The sequence below is a fragment of the Heliangelus exortis genome, chromosome 28 (genome assembly GCF_036169615.1).
Source record: "Heliangelus exortis chromosome 28, bHelExo1.hap1, whole genome shotgun sequence".
Taxonomy (NCBI): Eukaryota; Metazoa; Chordata; class Aves; order Apodiformes; family Trochilidae; genus Heliangelus; species Heliangelus exortis.
The window spans coordinates 5048411-5070111 of NC_092449.1; the positions used below are offsets into that span (position 1 = coordinate 5048411).

Sequence of the window (21701 nt, forward strand, 5' to 3'; positions counted from 1 at the left end):
TTAAGACTGAAATGAAACAAACTCTGCAAAATAAAGCTTCTTACCATCCACTGGCACCCACCTGGCTCTAAAGAAGGCAAAGAAGGGGAGCAACTTTTCTGCTGCCTGCAGGTTGCTCTCAAGTGAACTTCAAAGATGTGCAACTTCCTCCATGACATCCCCTTCCACCCCCTACCCCAACCTCAAAAGCTGCCCCAGAAGTTACTCCATGGGGTGTGCAGTTAAGAGCTAAAACCACAACTCCAACAGTCAGGCCAATTATTTGGGCATGGGGAGGAGAAGGGGGCAACAAACTCCCAGCCATGTTCAGAAACCAAAATGCTCCAGCTGTGAGATGCTTTGCATCCTCAGCCCATTTAATAACAGTTTAATTAATGCCTGACTCTGGCATAGGAAGGGAAAGAGCAAGGCCAGGTTTTGTCAGGTTTCCACTCCAGAGAGGGATGAGCACAGGCAGGCCCAGTCCTGGCAAAAAAAATAAAGCAGCTCCCTGTGTCCTGGGGTAGGCTGGGAGTAGCTGCACCCCCAGGGATGTTGGGGTGCTGGGCAAGGTCCTGACCTGCATGCTGGTGCTCCCCAACACGAGTGTCTCTGCCTTGCTCCAGGTCACACAGAGCCACAATGGCAGAGCCAAGGACACAGGCCAGGATCCCCAGCTCCCCACATCACATCTTCAAGTGCTTGGATCCTGCTTCCCCCAAGGAACATCAGGGATTTAATATTCTCTCCACTGCTCAGCAGAGCAACCAAACAGAGCACAGTGCTTTCCCCACAGACACACACAGGGCCAGCTGCCATTTCCTCCCCAGCCCTCCACACCCCAGCACAACCACCAGGCAGCCACTCTCTCTTTCCAATATTTTTAATGAGTCGCTACATCTTACACTCATAATTATAAAAGAATAAGAATCCATAAAAATATTTTCTTTTCATAATACGCACTTAAAATACTCCAGGGCAAGTCAACGTGGTTCGTTTGGGTGGGGTTTGGTTTTTTTTTTGTTGTTGTTTTGTTTTGTTTTTTTGTGTATGTGGTTTTTTTTTTGTTTTGTTTTTCCTTTTTGCCCCTGGCAGAACCCTTGGCTTGAGGGAGGGGGTATGTGCTCCCCTGAGGTGTGATTGCTCAATCCCCCCCCCCTCCCCAGAACTGCAGTTCCTGTTGACCAGGTAAATAAAAACGAGGAGAGCATTTGCTGAGTAAACGGGCAAGGGGAACAGTCACTGACCCGCAGAGAACTGAAGCACAGCCAATTTCAGTGCACATCTGAAAGCTCAGGGTGTGGAGGGAGGAGGAGGAGGAGGAGAAGGAGGAGGAGAAGGAGGAGGTGGGATCAGGAGGCAGCACAGAGAAACGGAGGAAGGGGGAGGCTTTGCATAAATATCATCCACCTTGTGTTGCAAAAAACCCAAAATGCTGCTGTGTGGTCTCTTGGAGGGATGATGTCTGGGTGTAGCCAGCTCCTTCAGCTGCCATGCTACCTGTTGGCACAGCTCCCCTTGTGAGCAGCCATTAGAGAAAGGTATCAGAGGGCATTGTGAGTGACCCCAGCCACTTCCTCCATCTGCTCTGCAAAATTCAACTGGAAAATAGAAAAAAAGACTGGTGTTGCATGCTTCTGGAGAGCTCTCTTCATATCCCAGGGCTCCATGTTGTCTCAGCAGCAGGGCCAGGACACAGCAGCAGCAGCAGCAATGGATCAGCTCCCCCGGGGCTTACCAATAGGTAGTAGTTCTCTCTCCCCTCCTACTCCTGGCTTAAGGCAGCTTGCTGATTCGGCTCTTCCATTTCTAACACAGGCACTGAGTTCTTGCAGGTAAGAGGAAGGGAACTGCAGAGGTGCAGCAGAAGGGGGAAAAAGGACGGAGGGGGAAGAGAGATGGACACAAACCTCAGCCTCGGGAGACAGACCACTGTCCATTGATTCCCAGGAGAGAGGGAGTAGCAGCAAAAAAAAAAAAAAGCATTATCAGCCAGGCTGGAGGAGAGGAACGGGACGAGCAGCCGAGCAGGGGCAGACTCCAACGTGGAAAGTGAAAGAAGGTGGCACTGTCCAAAAGGGAAGGTGCCCTCCAGCCTCTCCCCTGCTCTTGGGGGTTGGGGAGAAAGACCCAGCCCAGGGGTGGGCACTCAGCCACGTGTGTGCTCTGGGTGAGATGGCTGTGGAGGGAGGTGGCAGTGGCAGGGCACGGGAGGGGGAAGGCGAGCTGTCAGTGTCCAGTTTGCAGAGGTTTGTGCTCTCAGAGGTATTCCTGTAGAAAGTGCAGCAGTGTGATTTCGTAGTGCTCTCCTGACTCAGGGCACCGAATACTGTGTCTCTCGTTGGGGTAGATCTGGGTAGAAGCAGAGACAGGGCAGTCAGCCAGGAGCAGCTCCTTCAGCACAGAGAAACCTCTCTCATGTCACCCCTTTTCCCTCAACCCAGAGGCCATCGGGACAGAGAGGTGCCAGGGAAGGTCCAAGGGCACCAGCCCCCACCTCTCATCACCTGGTGTGTCCTACAAGTCCTCTCTGCCACCTCTGCTGCCACCAGCCAAGTGAGACAGCAGCACTTCAGAGACAGAAAGTTCCAGGCCTGAGGGCAGAAGCCCTGATTGCAAATGCTCTTAGATACAGGGCCACATCTGCTGGCAGTGGAACAGCCACAGTGCCACCTCCTGGTGTCACAAAACCCAGGCATTTGCTGTCATCACAACAAGACGTGGGAGCATCTGCCTCCGCCTTCTCCCACCCTCGGAACACACAGCAGAAAATTGTTTCTCTTTCCAGATATAAGAGACCTTCCCACTTCACTCTGATGCCTCCTACCTGCAGCTGGTAAGGTTTTCCAGCCCGGATTAGCTGTGATACCAGGAAGTTGGTGTGAAAAAAGTGCACATTTTCATCCAAAAAGCCATGGAGGATCAATAAACGATTTGGCCTGCAGGTGGGATGAGAGATAGGATGAGAAACCCCACAAAAAGCTCTGTAGTGGGGCAAGCTCTGCCTGTTGGCAAGACAAAACTAAGCCAAAGAGGCCACAGATGTGGTCCTGGACCCCTCCCTGGCAAAGGGGGTGGGGGTACAATGCCCCAACTTGCTGCAGAAGGCAGCGACCCCACATCCAAATGGAACGGGACCAGGATCCACCCAGTCCATTGGGATTCAGCATGGGTGGAAGCAGTGGTACCAAGCAGGACGTGGGAGCAGGTTTTCAGCAGATCACTCAGCCCCAGGGTACTCACTCATTGGGAAGCTTTTCCACATGTAATGCCACAGAACCAGCCTCATAACCCTGCTGGTTGTTCTCTGGGATATCCATGTACCGCTCGGTGTAGCCGGTGTCGTAGGCCATCCAGACTGTGACAGGAGCACCTGCTATAGCAATCTGTCAAACACAGAGGTGGCAGGAGACAACCTCAATTAGCACAGAATCACAGAATGTCAGGGGTTGGAAGGGACCTCGAGAGATCAAGTCTGATGGGCACGTGCTAAAGAGTTTGAGTCTTTCCCTTCCTTCCTGAAGAGGCAGAAAAAAAAACAAACCAGGCTCTGGACTGTTGTGTCTCTCACAACAGAATTCTTCTACAGCAAACCCTCTAAAAACTTAGGCTTCCCCTTTTCAAGGAGGACTTGTGGAAAGATCCAGAAATGGTGTTGGGATTTGGGAAGGGGATTAGGAATCAGTTCTCTCAGTGGCTGTCAGGCCAAGTCCTCCATTGGAACAGCCCCAAGCCTTAGACAGGCACAACCAGCCAGGACATTTTCATCCATCCATCAGAAACATTGAGCAAAAAACCCAACTCCAGATACCAACAAGCTGCAGAAGAAGCTCAGTGTCCCAAGATGACAGCCCCATGGCCAGACTCACCTTGAAGATGTTGGGTTTACAGATCAGACCCATGAGGGACAGAAAGCCCCCGTATGACCACCCGTGTATGGCCACCCGGCTCAAGTCGATGAACCCGTATTTTTCTGCTACATAATGTAAACCTTCCACCTGGTCCTCTATCTCCACCTGACCCTGCAAGACAGCAAGGAAGTTTAACTTAGTGGCTTTCTAAAGATAAAAAAACAAAAAAAAACCCAAAAGACAAGAGGAGAGCTCACAAGGCAGCCTGAGAAAGAGCAAAGAAGCAACACACTACGTTACCATTTGGTTTTTCAGGGCCCCTTCAAATTTGAGTCCTCGTTGGCACGAGCCCCTTCCATCAATCACCACTACAGCATAGCCCAGGGATGCCAGTGTGTTCAGCCGTAGGTACTTGATTCCTTTGAAAGAATTATTCACTAGCTGCACCTGCAGGAGGAGGGAAGAGAAGTTTCAGAGACAAGCAGCTGCCTTTCCATGCCTTCCTGTGCCTGTGTCACACTGAGTGTGATCCTGAGCTGGAGAGCAGGCACTGAGCTATCAGAGCAGTGCAAAGCAGACAAAATGCTGGAAAAATCAGCTGAGGTTTGAAGCAGAGGTCAGAACAGAGCTCCAGTGCTCACTGTGAGCCCGAGTCCAAGTCTTGATGCATGACTGAGCTACAGAGCTCTGCCCTGAGCAGCAGTCCCAGGGTTGACATCAGCAGTTAATCTGGATTATTACCTGAGGGCCTCCATAGACAAAGAGCACCGTGGGATGCTTCTTCCCAGGCTGGACATCATGAGGTTTGTAGACCATTCCATAGAGCTCAACATCTGACTGAGTGTGGAAGTGAAAGATCTCAGGTGGGATGTAATCTGGGGGACAACCTGCAGGAGGAAGTTCAGACAATAGCCATGCAGCCCCTGGAGCAGGATCTGCCCCACCTGGACAAGCTCATCCTGTCCCCAGGCAGGGATCTTTTCATACCAAACTGGACCAAGCCTTCTCTCTGAGAAGCCTCACACTGGGAAACAGACAGCAACACGTGAAAGGTTAAGAACAGGGAAGGAGAAAACATTCATAGGAGGGGTTCAGGTGCTGCTGTCAGATGTGTCTAAGTCCTTGAAAGCTACAGCCTTGCACTGAAGTAGCCACTGCATCCAAGATACTTGCCCCTCTTCAGGAGCACTGCTGCCACTCACAGCAGGAAGCAGGAACATCTTAAAAAGCCTCTACACCAGTTCCTGGATGAGCTGCCCCCTAAAGACATCCCCCCCACAAGTCCTTTTCTCTTAGACTGAAGTCACTTAGGTTATTTCTCCTCTCTACCCCCTTTGGCTCCCACTAGAAGATTATCCCAGACACAGCCTGGCACTGGCATGTTCTGTGGGACTTACTGGCTGCCTCCATCATGCTGGCCCAAAACTTGGGCTGCTTGTGGAGAGGGTCATCATCAGAGCCACTGAGCTTGTAGACGTGCACGCAAGGAGGAGTGCTCACACTGCTGTAGTGGCTGATGAACATGTCAAAGTTCTACAGATGGGAGAAAGAAGAATTAGGGGAATCAGATCTTTCATTTCCTACATCCAGTCTCCTCACAGAATCCCCAGATGTCAGAGGTTGGAAGGGACCTCTGGAGATCACCTAATCCAATCCCCTGCTAGGGCAGGGTCACCCAGAGCAGGTTGCAGAGGATGGCATCCAGGTGGGTTTGGAATATCTCCAGAGATGGAGACTCCAGCACCTCTCTGGGCAGTCTGTTCCAGTGCTCTGCCACCCTCACAGTAAAGAAGTTCCTCCTCAGAGAATCACACAGTATCCAGGTTGGAAAGGACATGAAATCATCAAATCCAACCCTTGATCCACTCCCCCCATGGTTCCCAGCCCATGGCACTCAGTGCCACGTTCAGTCTCTTCTTAAAAACCTCCAGAGATGGAGAATCCACCCCCTCCCTGGGCAGCCTATTCCAATGCCTCATCACCCTTTCTGTAAAGAATTTTTTCCTAATACCCAACCTAAACCTCCCCTGGCAGAGCTTGAGCCCATGGCCTCTTGTCTGACTGGTAGCTACTTGGGAGCAAGCAGGCCATGTTTAGATGGAACTTTCTACATGCAAACTTGTGCCCATTACCTCTTGTCCTGTCACCACTGTAAAAAAGACTGACCCAAATTTTTCCATGCAGTTCTTGGGCAAAACCTTCCAGATCTCAAGCAAGCAAGGCAAAGAAGGCCCCAGGCCCCCTTACTGGGTCATAATTCATTACCATGCCTGGATAGAATCTGTCAGTCTGGAGACAAGGGGCATCTTGTATCTGAGAAACAACAAACCTGGCTCATGGAACAGCTGTGGGAGAAGCCTGGAGTGGTGAGTCTTACAATTTCTCCAGGAGATTCATAGCTGACTACGTAGAGGTGGTGCTCCAAGGGGGTGTCCTTGGTGCCTTGGAAGTACACCAGCTTGGCAGCCTCATTGACCCAAATCTAGGTGGAGAAGAGCAGGCTCAGTGACAGAAGGATGACAACTACAGTTCAGTCTGGCTCCAGCTTAAAACACAAACAGACCATGACAGACTGCTTTAGTGTGTCAGGGATCAGCCACAGTGCCTGGTAACATGACAGGTTGGAGAACACACCCACAGGACTTAGGGAGAACCTCATAAAGTCCAAGAAATGAAAAATGGTCACACAGCTTTCTGGAGAGACTCGAAGTGTTTGCTTACTAAGCAGCACAAAAAGTTGGGCTCTGTGCCTCCCCAGGTGAAACCAAGAAGATTCTGAACTTACATAAAGCTTCTTCCCCTAGGAATGGCTGGACTGGAAGGCTATAGGTATATTTTTTCCAGCAACCATGGCAATGAATTCCTGCCCATGGAAGAATCAGTCTAATAGCTCCAACAGTATGAAACTTTAAAAACATATCTTAATGTGGCTTGATGTCCAGATAAAGCTGCTTCTAAACCACCTGACCAGCCAAGAAGAAACTCCAGCTCTTAAATACTGCATTGATCCAGCAACAGAAACTGTTTTGCACCTTCCAGTTTTCAAAAGCTGAAGCCCAAATGCTATTTCTAGCTTAGACATGGTTTGAAGACCACTGTGGACAGCAAAGGGAACAAAAAAAATCCAACTCAATTGGCCAGGAAAAGCAGGCAGAGCCCTGTGGAGCAACACATGCATCAAAATAATTGCTGCTAACACAATTTTAGCCATAAGACATCCAGGGAAGAGCTGTGGCCAAAATCAACAGCAAGTACAGTGAGAATCCACATGAGGAGGGACAGCAGGTTAATTGCAGATTGAGGAAAAGCAGCAGAACCCAAATGCACAGAGCTGGAGGGCTTTTAAAAAGCAAGAAGTGAAAATCCAGATTAATTGGAAATGAACAGACAAGGTCTTTATTTTGACAGAAACCACTTGGGAACATTAAAGATCAAACTCCGAGTTAATTCCTGAAGCAAAAATGGAACGAGGTTTCTACAAGATTAATAAAAATTCATTTCTGGCTGTTCTGCAACCAATAACAGATCCAGATTCTCCATATTCTAAATTGCTTTATACTCCCCAGCTGCCTTCTTCCTAGAGGCTCTCCTGAGGGATCAGCTGGAGCCCAAGAGTTCACTCTAAGCACAAGGACGTATTTCCAATTCTCCAGTGCTCACAGGGGTTAAAACACCTCAGCAGAGGTAGCAATCCCAAGTTTCTCCACCAAATAGTTCTTTGTTGCTCTTGAAACTCAGACTTGTGTCCTTTTTTATGGCCTGACTCACTCGTGGGATTTACCTAAGGAGCAATCTGAAGTCTGATTAAAAAGGCAATCAGTTCGATGCGCCCTGGCCTACAGCACTTCTGGGGAAAGCAGAGGCAGCAATAAAAAGAGAAACAAAATGAAGCTTAAGTAGTTCTAGCTGGTCCCAGGTGTAACAGAGGGCGTAGGCCAGGACAGTGGGCAGACAATGCAGAGCTGTAATACTGCAAGAGAAGACAAAAATAACCCCTACCTTTGATCCGTGCCTCGCCAACACCTCCCATTCCCCACCAGTCAGGGCAATCTCCTCCTTGATAGGACATTTGAAATCATCTAGAAAAAAGAAAAGGGGAAGAAGTCACCATCTTCCCCAAAAGACAAGATGAGGGAGGTCCCAAAGCTGAGCCATTGATGCTCTTACCCTCACTGTGGACATATGGCTGCACCCAGTCATGGCTGCCTTGCTTCAGGACTGCTGTCACCCTGTACAGGTGACAGAAACCTGTTTTGCATTCGTTGGCTCGGATAAAGCAGAGTTCTTCCTCCTCTCCCTCAGGTTGGATGAAAGGATAGAAGATATCATGAACCTGGCACAGGAGGGAAAGGACCAGCGAGTGGGTTTGTACTCAGACAGGAGAGGCACAGCCAAGGAGTCAGTGCTGAACTACTGGGCTTTCAAAGGGAAGGAGGAGAAATACCTCTGATGAGCACCTACATGGGAAAAAGCCATTCTCTACTTTTCCCACAGAGAAACTCTGGGCCCATGAGGAAGACCATGCACTGTCCCTGGCTGCCACTGAAACCAGCCCCAGTCTGGCCTCTGACATCTCAGCTATGTGAGTCCCACCAGGGGTTGCTATTCCACCACCTTAGGAACACCCCAGTGTGACCTCCAGGTCCCTTTGTCACTCCACTGCCAAGATGCTTAATCTTAAAGGCTGAAATTGTCCCATCCCCTATGCCCATTACCCACCGAGGGTAAGTACAACAAATTTCAGAGCTTAGGGTTGCTCATGCCTCAAGAAGCCTCGTGATAAAGTACCCCCCAGAACAGCAGCATTACACCCAAAAGCATCAGTGTCCCAGGTGCCTGGGTTCATCATGAACGGCAGCAAGAATTAAATGAGCAGCTCCAGCTGCAAGGAGATGGCAGGATCCTCATCTCTGCATGAAAATCCTTCTCATGTCTTTATCACAACCCCTGAATTAACACCAAATCTATCACTACTGAGCAGCCAAATGCTGGAACATGGACTAAACCAGACACACGGCCAACATGAAAATGGTGAACTGTGGGGAAGGAAGGGGCAAGGCTGTGTTCTCCTCCCTGCCCCGAGCCTCTTACGTTTATCCACACATCAGTGGTTTCTTCATAGATCACAAATGGCTGGACATTTTCTGGCACAGTTTTGGCAAATTCAGCACGCTGCTCCTCATTTTCTGGGACTGGAATAAAGAGTGCTGGAGGCAAAAGGATTAGCTGCAGCCGCTGCTGAGGTCTGTCTAGGAACATAGCCCAGGCACTGGGGGAAGAAGTTGGAGGTGAATGTCAGTACCACAAAATAAATGTCCCTTCCTAACACCCAGGACATGCAACCTTCTCCCCCCACCCCCCTGGCAGAAAGGATTTAGGCATCTGAACACAAAGCTCTTCTCATCATTGCTGCTTTCTAACCTCCTGGAAGCTTTGCCAACAAACACCTATCACCAGACAGCCTTGGTGCTTCACAGGGTTATTGTTCAGACAAGATGTCTGACAGATTTGCCAGGGTGCTTCTTCCAAGGGAGCACAGTTAGCACAACCCTTTCTCCAGAATGGAACCCTGCCTTGGACAGCCCCTCTCTTATCAGGCAGCTCGATTTGTTTTCTGGCAAGCTGCTAAGGAGCTAAAGAGATCACTCTTCACATCATCCATTTGGAGGTTCCTCACTGCAGGCTGCACTAGCAGGGAAAGGCACAGACCTGAGACAACTGCCAAGTGAAGGAGCTGCTTCAGCCTCAGCCTTGTTCCTGTCTGAGGGAGACATCAGAAGTGGTGCTGCACTGCAGGCCCCTCAGCATGACAGCTGGCAAGGCACTGCTGCTTACTGTGGCCACCCCAAGGCTTGAAAGTGCATCAAGGGAATTTCCAGCATTAAAAGAGACTTTCCAAAAGAGCCACTTCTTCCCCCAACATCCCTGTGGATTTGGTGAACTGATCTATTCAGCACATTTAGATAAGCTCTGGTGCAGAACACAAGAATGACACCAATGGGATTACCTTCTGTAAAGCTGGATGGATGAATTTAGCTTCCAGAGCAGAAAATTAATGATGAGTTACAGAATGCAATCTTCAAAGACAGATAAGTCACCTTAACTTGATCTGGCCAGAAACTAGTTAGCAGCCAAGCAAGCTTTTGAGGGGGGGGAAAAAAACCTGAGAGCTTTAGAATTTCAAACCAACCAGATTGGTGTGAATTCTGTAACTCTTCAAGCAAGACTGAGTCTCACATCTGGAGCACCAGGAGCACACTGGTCACATCTTTCCCCTTGCACACACACTGCCCATTTTTCCATGATATATTTAGCATTGATCAGAAGCTGGAGCAATGAACAACGACAGAATTGCCTCTGGTACATTTCATTTCCAGCAGGAAGCATATTGTACTTGTGTTAAACACCTTCAACTCAAATTAATTCCCTACAGCTCCCAGCTTAATATATCCATGTCACCTAACTTTGTAGTTGTGACTTAAACCCCACAGCTTGTCACTCTGGTCTCCAATTCATCAGTTTTAGGATGATACAGCACAGAAGAAACCAAATGCTGATGTGCCATTTTTGGCTTTCAAACCAGGCCATGACTACAACACAAAGCAAAAGTTCAGCCAGGGAAACCCTTGGAAGCCTTAGTTTGGAAGAAAAAATTCCATACTATTTGCCATCTCGGGTCCATCCAGCACGGGCAATGTACTCCACCGTGGGAAACAACGCAGCAAATGGCTGCACCAGCTCCTTGTCCTGAGCACACACAATCTGCAGCAAAAGGAAGGTCCAACATCACAATCAGAGTGCCACCAGACCTCCCCACCTCCCCTCCTACAGAAAATCAGTGGAATGGGAGACTAAGGAAGTTTAATTGTTGGCATCAGCAAGGGTCAGGCCAGGAGAAGCCTTTCTACAACTGGCAGGAAGGGAGAAACAAGCTTCAAAGCAAAATGATTTTGGCATTCAGCCACAGAAAAGGATAGAGCCAGGGACTGAAGCCCAGGATTAGGTTGGGCTGCAACCCTCCTGCTCCTATGACTGACACTGTGGAACCACCAGGCTAACCCTGACTCTCCTTTCCCCCTCCCAGTGCTTTGCCACCACAACACTTTTAAAAAGTTTTTCTTTTTCTGAGAAAAACACATCCTACAACCAGGTGCTCCAAAAGGGTGAAGCAGGCTAACATTACCTAGGGTTTCTTAGTGACCCTGTCTTAATTCCAGGAAGCTTCAGGAGCAATCATATCCCACTGAGTTGTTATCACTTACCTTCCCCTTGCTGTCTGTTTTAAATTCTGCCAGTTTTAATGTTATCTTGGGGTTTTTGCTACCTGCAGAGAAGGATTGAAAGAATACCAAGATGACCAACTGGAACACTCCATGGTTACACACAGTACAGCTTCTAGAGATGAACTGAGCCTGGTCCTACTAAAATGGCCACGTGTGAATATACAAATATATGGATGTGAGCAAACACCACAGTAATCACCAGCATCATTCTGGGAATGGGCAAAGTTTGGTTTTCCCTTGCCTAGTTGGCTGTGCATATCCTCAAGAGGGAGAGGAAAGATGGGGTTCAAACTGTATTCCACAACATTCCATCAGATACATTCAATTTTCTCAACAACCCTTTAATTTAAGCTGAACTTCAAATCCCATCCCCCTTCTCTTGGTACATTTTGAGCTCAGAGGCTCAATTAGGCCTCAGCATATACAACCAGCTTCTTCATCCTAGTAAGTGCCCAGATTAATCATGGAAATTTTACAGCACAAATTCCACTGCTGCTGCCAGCAGGAGTCAAGAGCTGCATTAGCAGCCCTGTGGTATTTCACTTACCTGTCCTGGGGTACCGATACGAGTCTGTTTTTCTCTCCTCCAAGGCAGGTGAAGGAACATGAATTATCTCCACTTCTGACTCATCCACTTCCTCATACAAGATCCGCAGTGTTTTTAAATCCTCTGAACCTAGGACAGGCAGCAAGTGTGTTTGCTACAGGGCTTTTTTCCCCAGCAGTTTCTGACTTTCCCTGAGCAATGTGGTAGGAGCTCTGTGTGCATCTCCTGTAGAGCCACAGCTCCTCCTGACCACCTCCAGACACTCCTCAGAGCACAGCTATAACCCCTGAGTGTTTTGTTCCTTTAGGTGGCCTCCCCAGAAACACCAAAACCCAGGCCAAAGGAAAACTTTGCTCGAAATGGCATTCACTGAGGGGTCAGCTGCAGGCACAGAGTCAGGACTTGATGAGCAGAGCAGGGACTGACCTTCTGTGGAGGCTGTGGGACACCACCAATAGCCTGTGAAACGATCAAACTCCTCCTGAATGACAAAAGTGGCTACACCAGCAGACTTGGGGTCATCAAGAACATTGGATAAGCCTGGAGAGGAACAAAGAAGAGACTGCATTTACATCTCCTTGGGAAAGTCTGATACAAAAAAGAATTATTTTTTTTTTTTTTAATGTTTTTAATGTCCTTCTTTAGAAGAAACATGGCATGAGCCCTTCCAGCCCACATCTGTCAGAAGGAATGTCCTTTTGAGTCTGGTAAGAAGCAGCAGTTACCCTTGTGGCAGTGTGTCATCCTCTTCTCCTCTCCTGTCTCAATGTTTGCTACCCACAGATCGTTGTTATTAATGAAGGAAAAGAAGGCAGGGTCAGCAGGGCAGATCTTGGGATCCATTCGTGGCCCTGAGCACTGAGTCTTGATCTCCAGAGGCTTCATTGGAGACACCTACAGCAGCAACAGACACCAAATCAGCTTCATATTTAAAGGCTTAAACCACAGGCACAGTGCAGCCCATGGAACATGAGCAAACACAGCCCTGAGGGACACAAGATCACAACCAAACACATCTCCCAACAAAACCATGAAGCCTGTTTCAGGTGATATTGATGAAATCATTTGCAGACTCACCATGAAACCATTCTTGCCCCCATCTCTACAATGAAAGAGGCTGTTGCTGGCCTGGAAGAGGAACAGGCCACTCTCACTGTGGAAGTCATAAGATGTTATTCCAAAGACACCAAGTCGCTTGCGCTCCCTCAAGAGCTCCTCTTCTCTGGAATACATCCCATGATGAGGGGTTGCCTAGTATGGAAGGAAAGGAAAATCTGAAAATATCTGCAAGGAGAGAAACTTCCACAGGACACAAATGCTCTAAGTGTGGCACCAGATGGACTGTGAGTGCCCAAAACACAATCTACCAGACAAAACCAGTCAGCAGCTTTACATGCAGGTCCATAACCACTGTACTCCAGGCTACGGGGCTGGGCCAGGAGGAATAAAACAACCACGTGCCCCAAAGTTCCCTCTGCAGCCAAGGAACCAGTTGGGAATTGATCAATTCTGCAGCTGGCACTTCAGCAGCAACCCAGGACAGCTGCACTTGCTCTGCTTATGCAAATCAGATGTAACCAATTAACTTAATGACCTTATCTACAGCTTCCACAAAGAGTTTCCATGTCACACACTGCAACCAAAAGCTCTTCCAGGGATCTTGAATTACCCTGAAGAGGACTGGCAATCCAAATGGGGTCAAGACAGCTAAATTCTTTTCCACAAGCTATCTTTTTAGCAGGGAAAAAAGACCAACACCCTCCACTCCCTTCTTCACCAATCCTGTTAGTGACAAAGCTTCCCAACCCTGGCTCTCCACGTTTCAGCTTACCTGAAAGTGATCCAGCATCTGTTTCCATGACAAGAGTAGCAAAGCCTCTTTCCGTACCTTTTTGGGAATCTCTGAGTAAAGGAGGGAATTCTCTCGGCTGCCATATGGCATTCCTGGGAGGAGAACAAAAAGCAGCATCCTATTTCAGATTAGTTAGCCAGGTCAAAGAGGAGCAAGAGCAAATTAAAAAACCATAATTCTGGTAAGAGGAGCTAGGGCCCTGCAGGGGTTTTTACCCAATGATCCCAGCACAACATCCAACTTGTTTAAATCGAGGGATTTATTTCTTTAGAAAGTCCCATAAAGCAAGATTTTACATTAACCAACCCCTTCAAAACTGGTTACGTCCAACTTTCCTCTCTGTGGACTGTTCAACCCACACCCTGGAGCCAGACTGAAGAAGCCACTCCCTGAGTGGGTGACTCAACATGAGTCTCCACAGTGCTCAGCCACAAGTTTGGCTGCAGGGCCTCAGCCAGGACAGGGCAGGAGCCTGAGTGAGGAGGAGAAAAAGCTTGGAAGCTCCAGAGAGCCCACTGAGGTGTGAACCAGCACAGACAGCCAGCAGACCTTGTCATTTCACATAAGCCTGTGATTGTGGTTATCAAACAAGCTCTTGGCCTTCATCCAGTTTCCAAAACAACTGTGAAAAAAATAAATAACATCCTGACACATGATTTTTGGCAGTTTCAGCAAAATCCAAGACTATGAACTTGACCTCTGCGTATGCTGCAGAGATTCCCTGGATCAGAATTTCACACAGTGCCCTGATAATTGTCTGCTCTGCACATGTTCTGGGCAGAACAGAGAGATTTCTGAGCTGGTTAACTCAGCAGTACAGGCACTTCAAATTAAAACTGAAATATTAATAAGTGCTCAGGCAAGGAAAGCAATATGTGAGCATATAATCCTCTGAGATGCAGAAACACCAAAGTGCTGAGCATGTGGTGTTTAATATAAGCAGCATCTGCTATGATACAACAGAATATTCTATGGGGACAGCCCAGGAATGATTTTAGATGTCCAAACAGAAACAAAACTGCAGATAGGAACAAATGACTATTTAAACACACGTTTGACCCTCATGTAGCTGTGATGTGGACCTCTTTTCTCCTTGTTATATCAGCACTTTCTACAATCAATCAGCATTTATAAAAATATTGTCTTCCTTCCCAAAAGACATTCAACTTTGTTCATGACATTCAACTTCTACAGCAAAGCCCTCCAGAATTCTTCATCTTACTCCTGGGCATACAGACACTAACAGCATTCACAGAAAAACTTGAAAATGTTATTTAATGTTATTAAGTGTTACAGTGGGACAGTAATAGGATGCTGATGCTAACCCTGCTGAACTGGGCTCTGTGCATTTAGCAGCAACTCCAAAGATGCTCATGATGGCAAAAGGAAGAATCAGCCTTTCCTCTTTGTTGGGAATGCTGGGAAGAGGCACTCTGGGATTACCTGGCAGATACAGACCTCAAATGATGGATCAATCTGCTCACCAACCACCCTGCACATTTCCTTAAGAGAGAAAACACTGAAAAGACCTTTATGTGTCTTCTTGCCTGGTTCTGCAGCAGTCACACCCACAAAGAGCACCAACCAGTCAGCAGCTGGTCTGGTTGTCATTCCATACAAGAATGTTTGTTTTGTTTTTAAATTAGCCACTTAGGCTATTAGTTCTTTAGTCATCAACATCAAAAACTGTATCAAAGTCAACTTGCCCTTGAAATCCATTCAGCTTTAAAGCAAGTCTCAACAAGAAAAGCATTCTAATTGTGGATACTGCCCTTTCTTGTAGCACTTGTGTCATAAAAATGTGTGAAGGAACTATAACAAATCAAGTCACTGGCACATGGGTGCTGCTTCATGACACAACAAATCAGTTCCTCAAATCCAGCATCCTATGTCCTACAGTGACCTACACTCAGCAACTCAAAAAAAAAAAAAAAAAGCAAGCAGAAAAAAAAAAAAAGCAGGGTCACTTCAGGGAAGCAGCAGCCACTGTATGGAGCTGCACATCATGCAATTTCTTTACTGGCCCAGGAACAATCAGCTCATGCCCCAAAGCACAACAAACTCTTTATAGTCTATAGAGCTTCCCATGTTACCAACCACAAAATTATCCAGTTACTAAAATCAAACCACTCTGTCACTAATTACACTGTGGCTGTAATGAGGGACCTGTACAGCCCAGCATTCTGCTGTCTCTCCAGCCTGCTGTAAAGAGGAGATGTCCCTGAAAATCCCATCAATAGTTCATTCCCACTGAATGCTTTGGGTTTTTTTTCCCTACCCTTGCAAGCATTCTACCTGTGAGGTACTTAATAAAGCAGGGAGACACCACCACTCCCTTTGCCATTAACACCTGGAACTTAGAATCATATGACAGAATCAACTTGCAACAATTACTGACAGCCAGTTCCTTGGAAAGTCAGTCAAGCAAATCCTACAGAGGCATTAGGAAGTCCTGAGTTTGAGGAGCATCCCTCTTCCTGGCCAACACTTCCCTGTGTCACTGAGCAAAAGGCAAAGGACTGGAGAGCTCTCTGCTCAGCTACAGCCTTTGCTGCAGACTGAGGGTGCAAACCTGGAGCACCATTACTTAATCTCAGCTCTCCCATCCCACAAACTGAGATTCCTCCCATCTTTTCCCTCTGCTGTTTAGTTTGGAAGCTCTCCAGTGACCCATTCCCACTGGTGTCTGGCAGGTGCTTACCCAGGTAATAGAGACGGTGAGAGTGGGGGCTGGATTCCTCTGTTTTCCGGACAAACTGGAAATCATGGGGAGCTTTGTTCACTATCATGCCAGAATACTTCCTGCTGCTGTGAATAATGTCACGCAGCCCATCCCAAGAATGCTTTTGCACCTGGAATTGGGAAGGCACATCCTCCATCTCGACCACTTCGGAACTGTCCGACAGCGTGTCCACTGCAGTCATCCTCTCTTCCCCTTCAGAACTGGATAAAAAACTGAGGGAGGAGTTGAGGGAGAGAATTAAGCTATAAAAAAGCAAGCATTTTGTTGGTTAGAGAAAGCTCTAAGGATGCAGTAAGCTTAAGAGAACAGGCACTCCTTAAACTCCAGATCCTAAGATTCTGGACATATTGAAAGGAAAAAGTTCATCTCCCATCCCGTATCCAGTCCTGAAAATGCAGATACAAACCTCAGAAAACTCAAAAGTCTAGAACTAAACTCTGAAAGGAAGTACAAGCAGCTGATTCTGGGGCAGAAAACAATCCGCTTGGCCCAAAGGAAAAGCACCCCAGGAATTGTGATGGATAAGTCAAAGCTTTGACCTATCATAAAGGCACATAAACTTCTGTCCTGGAAGACCACAAAAGCAAAGTCCCCTTCCTGCCCTCCAGGAAAGACTTTTCATCACTTAGAGAGAAAGGTTTAAACTCAAGCAGAGCACCTCACTTACCTGAAGAGCTACTGCAGCCAGGAATGAAGTGGGAGAGATGCCAAAACAGGAGTAAAACAGTGCAATTGTCTTTGGGAACAGGAAAAAAAAAAACCAAACAAAACAGCCAGCCCCTGGTTGTATCCCACAAAACATGGCAGGCATTCCTTATCCCTTTCCAAGCAGTTACTGAATGAGAGTCTACAAAATCCACCTCCAGATGCAGCTACAGCAGATGTTAATTTGAGGAGAGGTGGACTTACAGACTTGCCCAAGGTCAGTGATGTAACCTATTGCAAAGCAGGAATGAGCCCGGGACCAGGGAAACCAGTTCCTGTCACCCCATTCTAGAACCTGGAGTTCCCTACACTGGGACATTTTAGTTGTTTTGTGGGTGGGGGGGTATCTGGGAAAATGTCACCAGGAATTTCAGGACAACTTCAGTTTACTGGAAAATAAGGCTGGAGAAGTTTGCTCTGTGGAGATGGAATTGCTGCCTTTGACCCATCAAGAAAGGGGAAACACTGACAAAGGATTACACCAAAAAAGGCCACGTCCTCAGCAGCCCCAAGATTTACATTTTTAAATCAGATGTTCCCTGCATGCTGCCTGTCATTTGGGACAGTGACCTGCAGCCTGACAGGAGAGCAGCTTCTGAGGTGAAGGATTAAGCAAGATTTACATATAAACCAAATCTTGGAAGACTTGAGGACTTGGTGAGATGCACAAGAAGCTCTTTTCCCAGCAGAAGGAATCAGGGGAAAGGATGGTTATTTATATCAGCACAAGAAAAAAAAACTTTGTCTCTGCCCATTTTCTACCAGCAGGATTTTTCAGGAGAATCCTGAGTGTTCCTCGAGGATCACCAGCTTGCACCTCTAACTAACTCTCCAAAAGGAAGTTCTCACCTGGCTTGACATCTTACACAATTTCTGCAGGAGATGAGAAAACCTCAACCAAAGTACAGCTGGACCTCTTAAAACTACAGGCATATGGTAAGGAGGGCTGTAAATATAAATCTTCAAATCGCCAAGTCCCTAAATTGTACAAAATGTGTGAAAAATAAATCAAGAAAACAAGCTCCTGAAATAAATCTGGTACCTACTGCCCAGCAGTAAATCCACAGCTTGAAAATAAACTTCAAAAAGAAGTATTTTCCAATCAAAGCCAGGCAGGAAGCCCAAGTGAAACCACAAAAGAGAACATGATGGGATGCTGTAAGGCTGTGAGTGCATCTCTGGCTTCTACTGCCTGGATCCAGAGCCTAAAATCTCATCTCCAGGCAGCAGCACTGCCTGTCAGAAACAGGTGACAGAAGACCACAAAACCCCATCAGCTGGGTACAGCTCTCTCCAGACAACCCCACTGCAGGTCAAGTCAGTTAATTAAAATAATCTGGCTGTGGCTCAGGGTGCCTGCCCCTTCATTGCCTCTCACCCAGCTGCTGAAATCATCTTCCTCAGCCAGCTTGACTCCTCAAGAGGCAAAGATGCACCTTTAAGGGCTCAAAATAGCCCCAGAATGTCATATTGGAAACTGGCCAAAACTGAACTGGGGGCTGCAGCCCCTTCCAAATGCCATCACCATCATTTTGTGATTCACCAGGAACTGAAAAGCACAACTTTTAGTCTGGCACCACTCTCATCCTGGTGATGCTGACACTGGAGCAGAACAGAGGACTGGGATAAGCAAAGTAGGTTAAAGTGGGGGTGGGGATAAACAAAATGAGGTGAAATGTTGGGAAATACCACAGTCACAGCTTAGCTCACTATGGAGTCTGGCAGAACTCGGGTCCTGACTTGATACAAAGTAAAATGAAAACCTGATTGCTTTGTCCATGGCTAGAGCCATCTCTTGGCCAAAGCCTAACAAGTATTTGGCAACTCTGTACAGGTAGTAAACATAGATAAGGTGTAACTTATCTAACCAAAGCTGCAGGGTGAATTTTGGGATGAAGTTATTCAAAGGTGAGCTGGGCCATGACAGTGATTTTAACCATCTTAGTCCCAGGTGGTCTGGAACATTGGGCATCAAGAGAGCAGACGTGGGACTCAGACTCCCTGCTGTCCTCACGCTGAGGAACCAACTGTTAGCAGAAGGTCTGCTGACCCCCAGAACACCCAGCTAGGTGTGGCAGGTATTTTCCATGCTTTCTCTGTCCTGGGCAGGTTAGATGGGTCAGATATCCATCCACCCAGCCCTCCTTCAGGGAAGACAAGAAGGAAGCACAGAGGGAGAAAGAAAAATTGAAAGCTTGGAGTTGGAAGTGAGAGGAACAAGTTATCCTCCTGAGTCACTTCCTGACCCACAGATCCTGGCACAGAGCTCCCCAGGCAGGACTGGAGTTTTTCATTCACTCCCAGAGGTGCTTTGCTGCTCTGTGCCACACAACCAGGTCAGTAAAGGCCCTGGGAGAGCACAGGACACATACCTTCTCCAACTTCCTGCAGTCTCTTTTTCCAGACGAACCCTCTTTATCTTCTGCATTAACTACTCAGCGAGCTGGGCAGGACAGGAAACTGGGAAGGAAGAGGAAAAAAAGCAAATTATTTTTTTTTTCAAATTTCATACAACTGCAGTTTGCCCCTCGCAGGAATGAGGCTGTGTCAAAGCACCCTCTGTAGGTCAACATTCCCAACTGAGCACGGAGGTACAAAGAAAATCCTTGGTTTGCACCAATTCCCAATCAGTTTCACCAGCACATGGTGGATATCAGCAGCCCAGATAAATCTGAGAGAGATTTATCTGTCCCTGAACAATGGCACATGGTGAACTCTGCAGCCTGCCTCCTTCTTTGCTAAAATTCTTAAAACCCAAGAATCCTCAGCACTGACCCTTCCTTTCACTCCTCTTCCCAAGTCCTGAAATTCTTTCAAGTACCAGGTATGAAGAATTGAGAAAGCAGAGGCCTGATGTGTACAAGAGTCAAACAAAGGGCAGGATGAGGCACCAGACAGCAGTCCCACTTGGGACATAAAACCCACATCTCTCTTCCACACCAGAGCTGCTTCCCTGCTCCTCAGCCCAGTGCTAAGGATAAACCCTGGCTCCCCCCATGAAGGTGCTGCCTTCACTGTCATCCTCTCTATCCCAGCACACTAAAGCACAAAGATCCTCTTCAGAAGAGCTCTGAATCACAGACACACCCCAGACCTGCCACCATCTCCTCCCCAGGGCCCTGGCTCTGCCCAAACAGCCATTTCTCCCCCCAAAACTGTGCTCACAGAGGATGAGGAGAGATAAAGAAGCTCCAGCAGTGAAGTTTCTGAAGCGCAGGGGAGAGCAGAGGGGGAGGAATTAGCAGCATCCAGTAATTTAAGGGCAATTTTTTTTTTTTGATGAAGGGCAACAGGAACAATGCTCAGGAATGCTGAGTAACCTGGTCTGGTCCCAGAGCATTGAGCAGGGGGTTGGCTGGATCAGAGACTTCCCGAGGTCACTTCCAGCCTCAGCTCATTCTGTGATTTTAAGGACTGAAGCACACCTCATCCTCATCCTCATCCCTGCCACAGCTCCCAGAGCAAAGGAGCAATGATGCTGAACCCAGAGGAGAAGAAACTGAACAAAACAGAGAGGAGGGGACAGTGAATTGTGATCGATATTTGTCAGCAAGACCCCGAGGGGCTGTGGGTGCCTTCAGGAAGAGCCAAAGCCACACAAGTCACCTAGAGAAGCCTCTGCCACAGCCGGCAGCTTTGAGACCTTCTCCTCCAAAAAAGAAAGCCCAACAGAGGGTGGAATAAAGCACTGGGGGGTTCTCTACAGGGGGATGGAGTTTTGGGAAAGGCCACCAGCAGCTGAGGGTCCCTGCCTGGCCACCTCCTGCCAGGGGAGGGGGCACCCTCTGTGTGTCCCCCCTGCTGCTGGGGCGGCTCTTTACCTGTGTAAAAGGAGAAAAAAAAAACAAAAAAAGAGGAGCGAGAAGCTTCTCAGCCCCCCGGGTAGAGCACAGGCTGCAGGGGGGGAGCAAACAGCCCCCTCCATGGCAGGGCAAGGTGTCCCGCCCCGGGAACACAAACAGCAGCTCCCTCAGTGCACAAGCGGGGGGAGATCAAACCCCTTCCTCAGGACATGGGGTGACCGCCCCCCGCCCCCCACACCCCGGGGGGGACAGAAGTGTGGGGGGGGGTCAAATACCCACCCGTAACGGAGCCCCCCCAGCCCAGATGAGGGGGGAAGGCGGCCCAGGGAAGGGGGGCGAATGCTCCTGCTCCAGGGTGGGCCCCCGGTCAGGCCGTGCATGCAGCAGGGGGGGTGTAAAGGGGGCACAACCCCCCCCCCGCCCTTCGCCTCTCCGGTCGCAGGGAAACCCCCTCCCCTCCTCACTCACCCCGGGGCGCGGCGACCTCCCCCTGAGGGGCGGCTCCTCTGCGGGAGGGCGGCGGCGGCTCAGTCACTCCCGCTCCATGTCCCGGACACTGGGGCAGCCCCGGAAACGGGTGAGGGGGGGGAGAGAGAGGGAAGGGAAGGGAAAAGGGAGGGGGGGGGGGGGGGCGGCGGCAGCCACAGCGCGACCTTTCACCCGGTGGCGGAAATGGCGGGAACGCGCGCTGAGGGCGGGATGGCGGGAGCGCGCAGAGGGACGGGGAATGTACCAAGGCGTTGAGAGGGGGGGGAGCGTCACCTGGGAGGAACCACTGCATGGGAAGGGGGGAGGATACCTGCGACAGGACGGAACCATTCGTCCGAGTGAGGGGAGGGTACAGAGAGAATTTCTGGGGTTGAAAGAGGGTTAAAAAAATAAAAGAAAAAACACAAAAAAACAACCAGGAAGAGAATATTCGGCATTACCCAACCTGC

The 21701-nt window shown here is 48.6% G+C and overlaps 1 protein-coding gene across 5 annotated transcripts; it reads right to left on the reverse strand.

Annotated features, from left to right (window-relative positions):
• Nucleotides 1–846: 846 nt before the first annotated feature.
• Nucleotides 847–21444, reverse strand: DPP9 (dipeptidyl peptidase 9). 5 transcript variants are annotated; one of them, XR_011722745.1, is made up of 22 exons: nucleotides 21232–21389; nucleotides 19333–19420; nucleotides 16214–16497; nucleotides 13492–13604; nucleotides 12738–12911; nucleotides 12386–12554; nucleotides 12087–12200; nucleotides 11661–11789; nucleotides 11093–11154; nucleotides 10492–10592; nucleotides 8922–9099; nucleotides 7998–8163; nucleotides 7830–7909; nucleotides 6160–6312; nucleotides 5228–5363; nucleotides 4572–4717; nucleotides 4131–4277; nucleotides 3849–4001; nucleotides 3223–3365; nucleotides 2807–2918; nucleotides 1718–2331; nucleotides 847–1580 (listed from the first exon to the last, which is right to left on the reverse strand). XR_011722745.1 is itself a non-coding variant. In XM_071727453.1 (22 exons), the coding sequence occupies exons 2-22, from the start codon at nucleotides 19386–19388 to the stop codon at nucleotides 2239–2241; spliced, it is 2583 nt and encodes an 860-aa protein (XP_071583554.1). In that variant the 5' UTR covers nucleotides 19389–19420; nucleotides 21232–21441; the 3' UTR covers nucleotides 847–2238. The 5 variants fall into 5 exon arrangements, 4 of the variants coding, with proteins under 4 accessions (XP_071583554.1, XP_071583553.1, XP_071583552.1 ...); XM_071727453.1 differs by having other exon boundaries at nucleotides 847–2331; nucleotides 16214–16268; nucleotides 16365–16467; nucleotides 21232–21441; XM_071727452.1 differs by having other exon boundaries at nucleotides 847–2331; nucleotides 16214–16268; nucleotides 16365–16497.
• Between the last annotated feature and the right edge of the window lie 257 nt (nucleotides 21445–21701).

Coding starts and splice junctions, on each gene's coding strand:
- DPP9 (XM_071727450.1), bottom strand. CDS start 19,388: ATGCAGAAGATAAAGAGGGTTCGTCTGGAAAAAGAGACTGCAGGAAGT. Junction 12,912..13,491: donor AGATGCTGGATCACTTTCAG/GTAAGCTGAAAC, acceptor CTTCCATACTAG/GCAACCCCTCATCATGGGAT. Junction 2,919..3,222: donor GTGGAAAAGCTTCCCAATGA/GTGAGTACCCTG, acceptor TCCCACCTGCAG/GCCAAATCGTTTATTGATCC.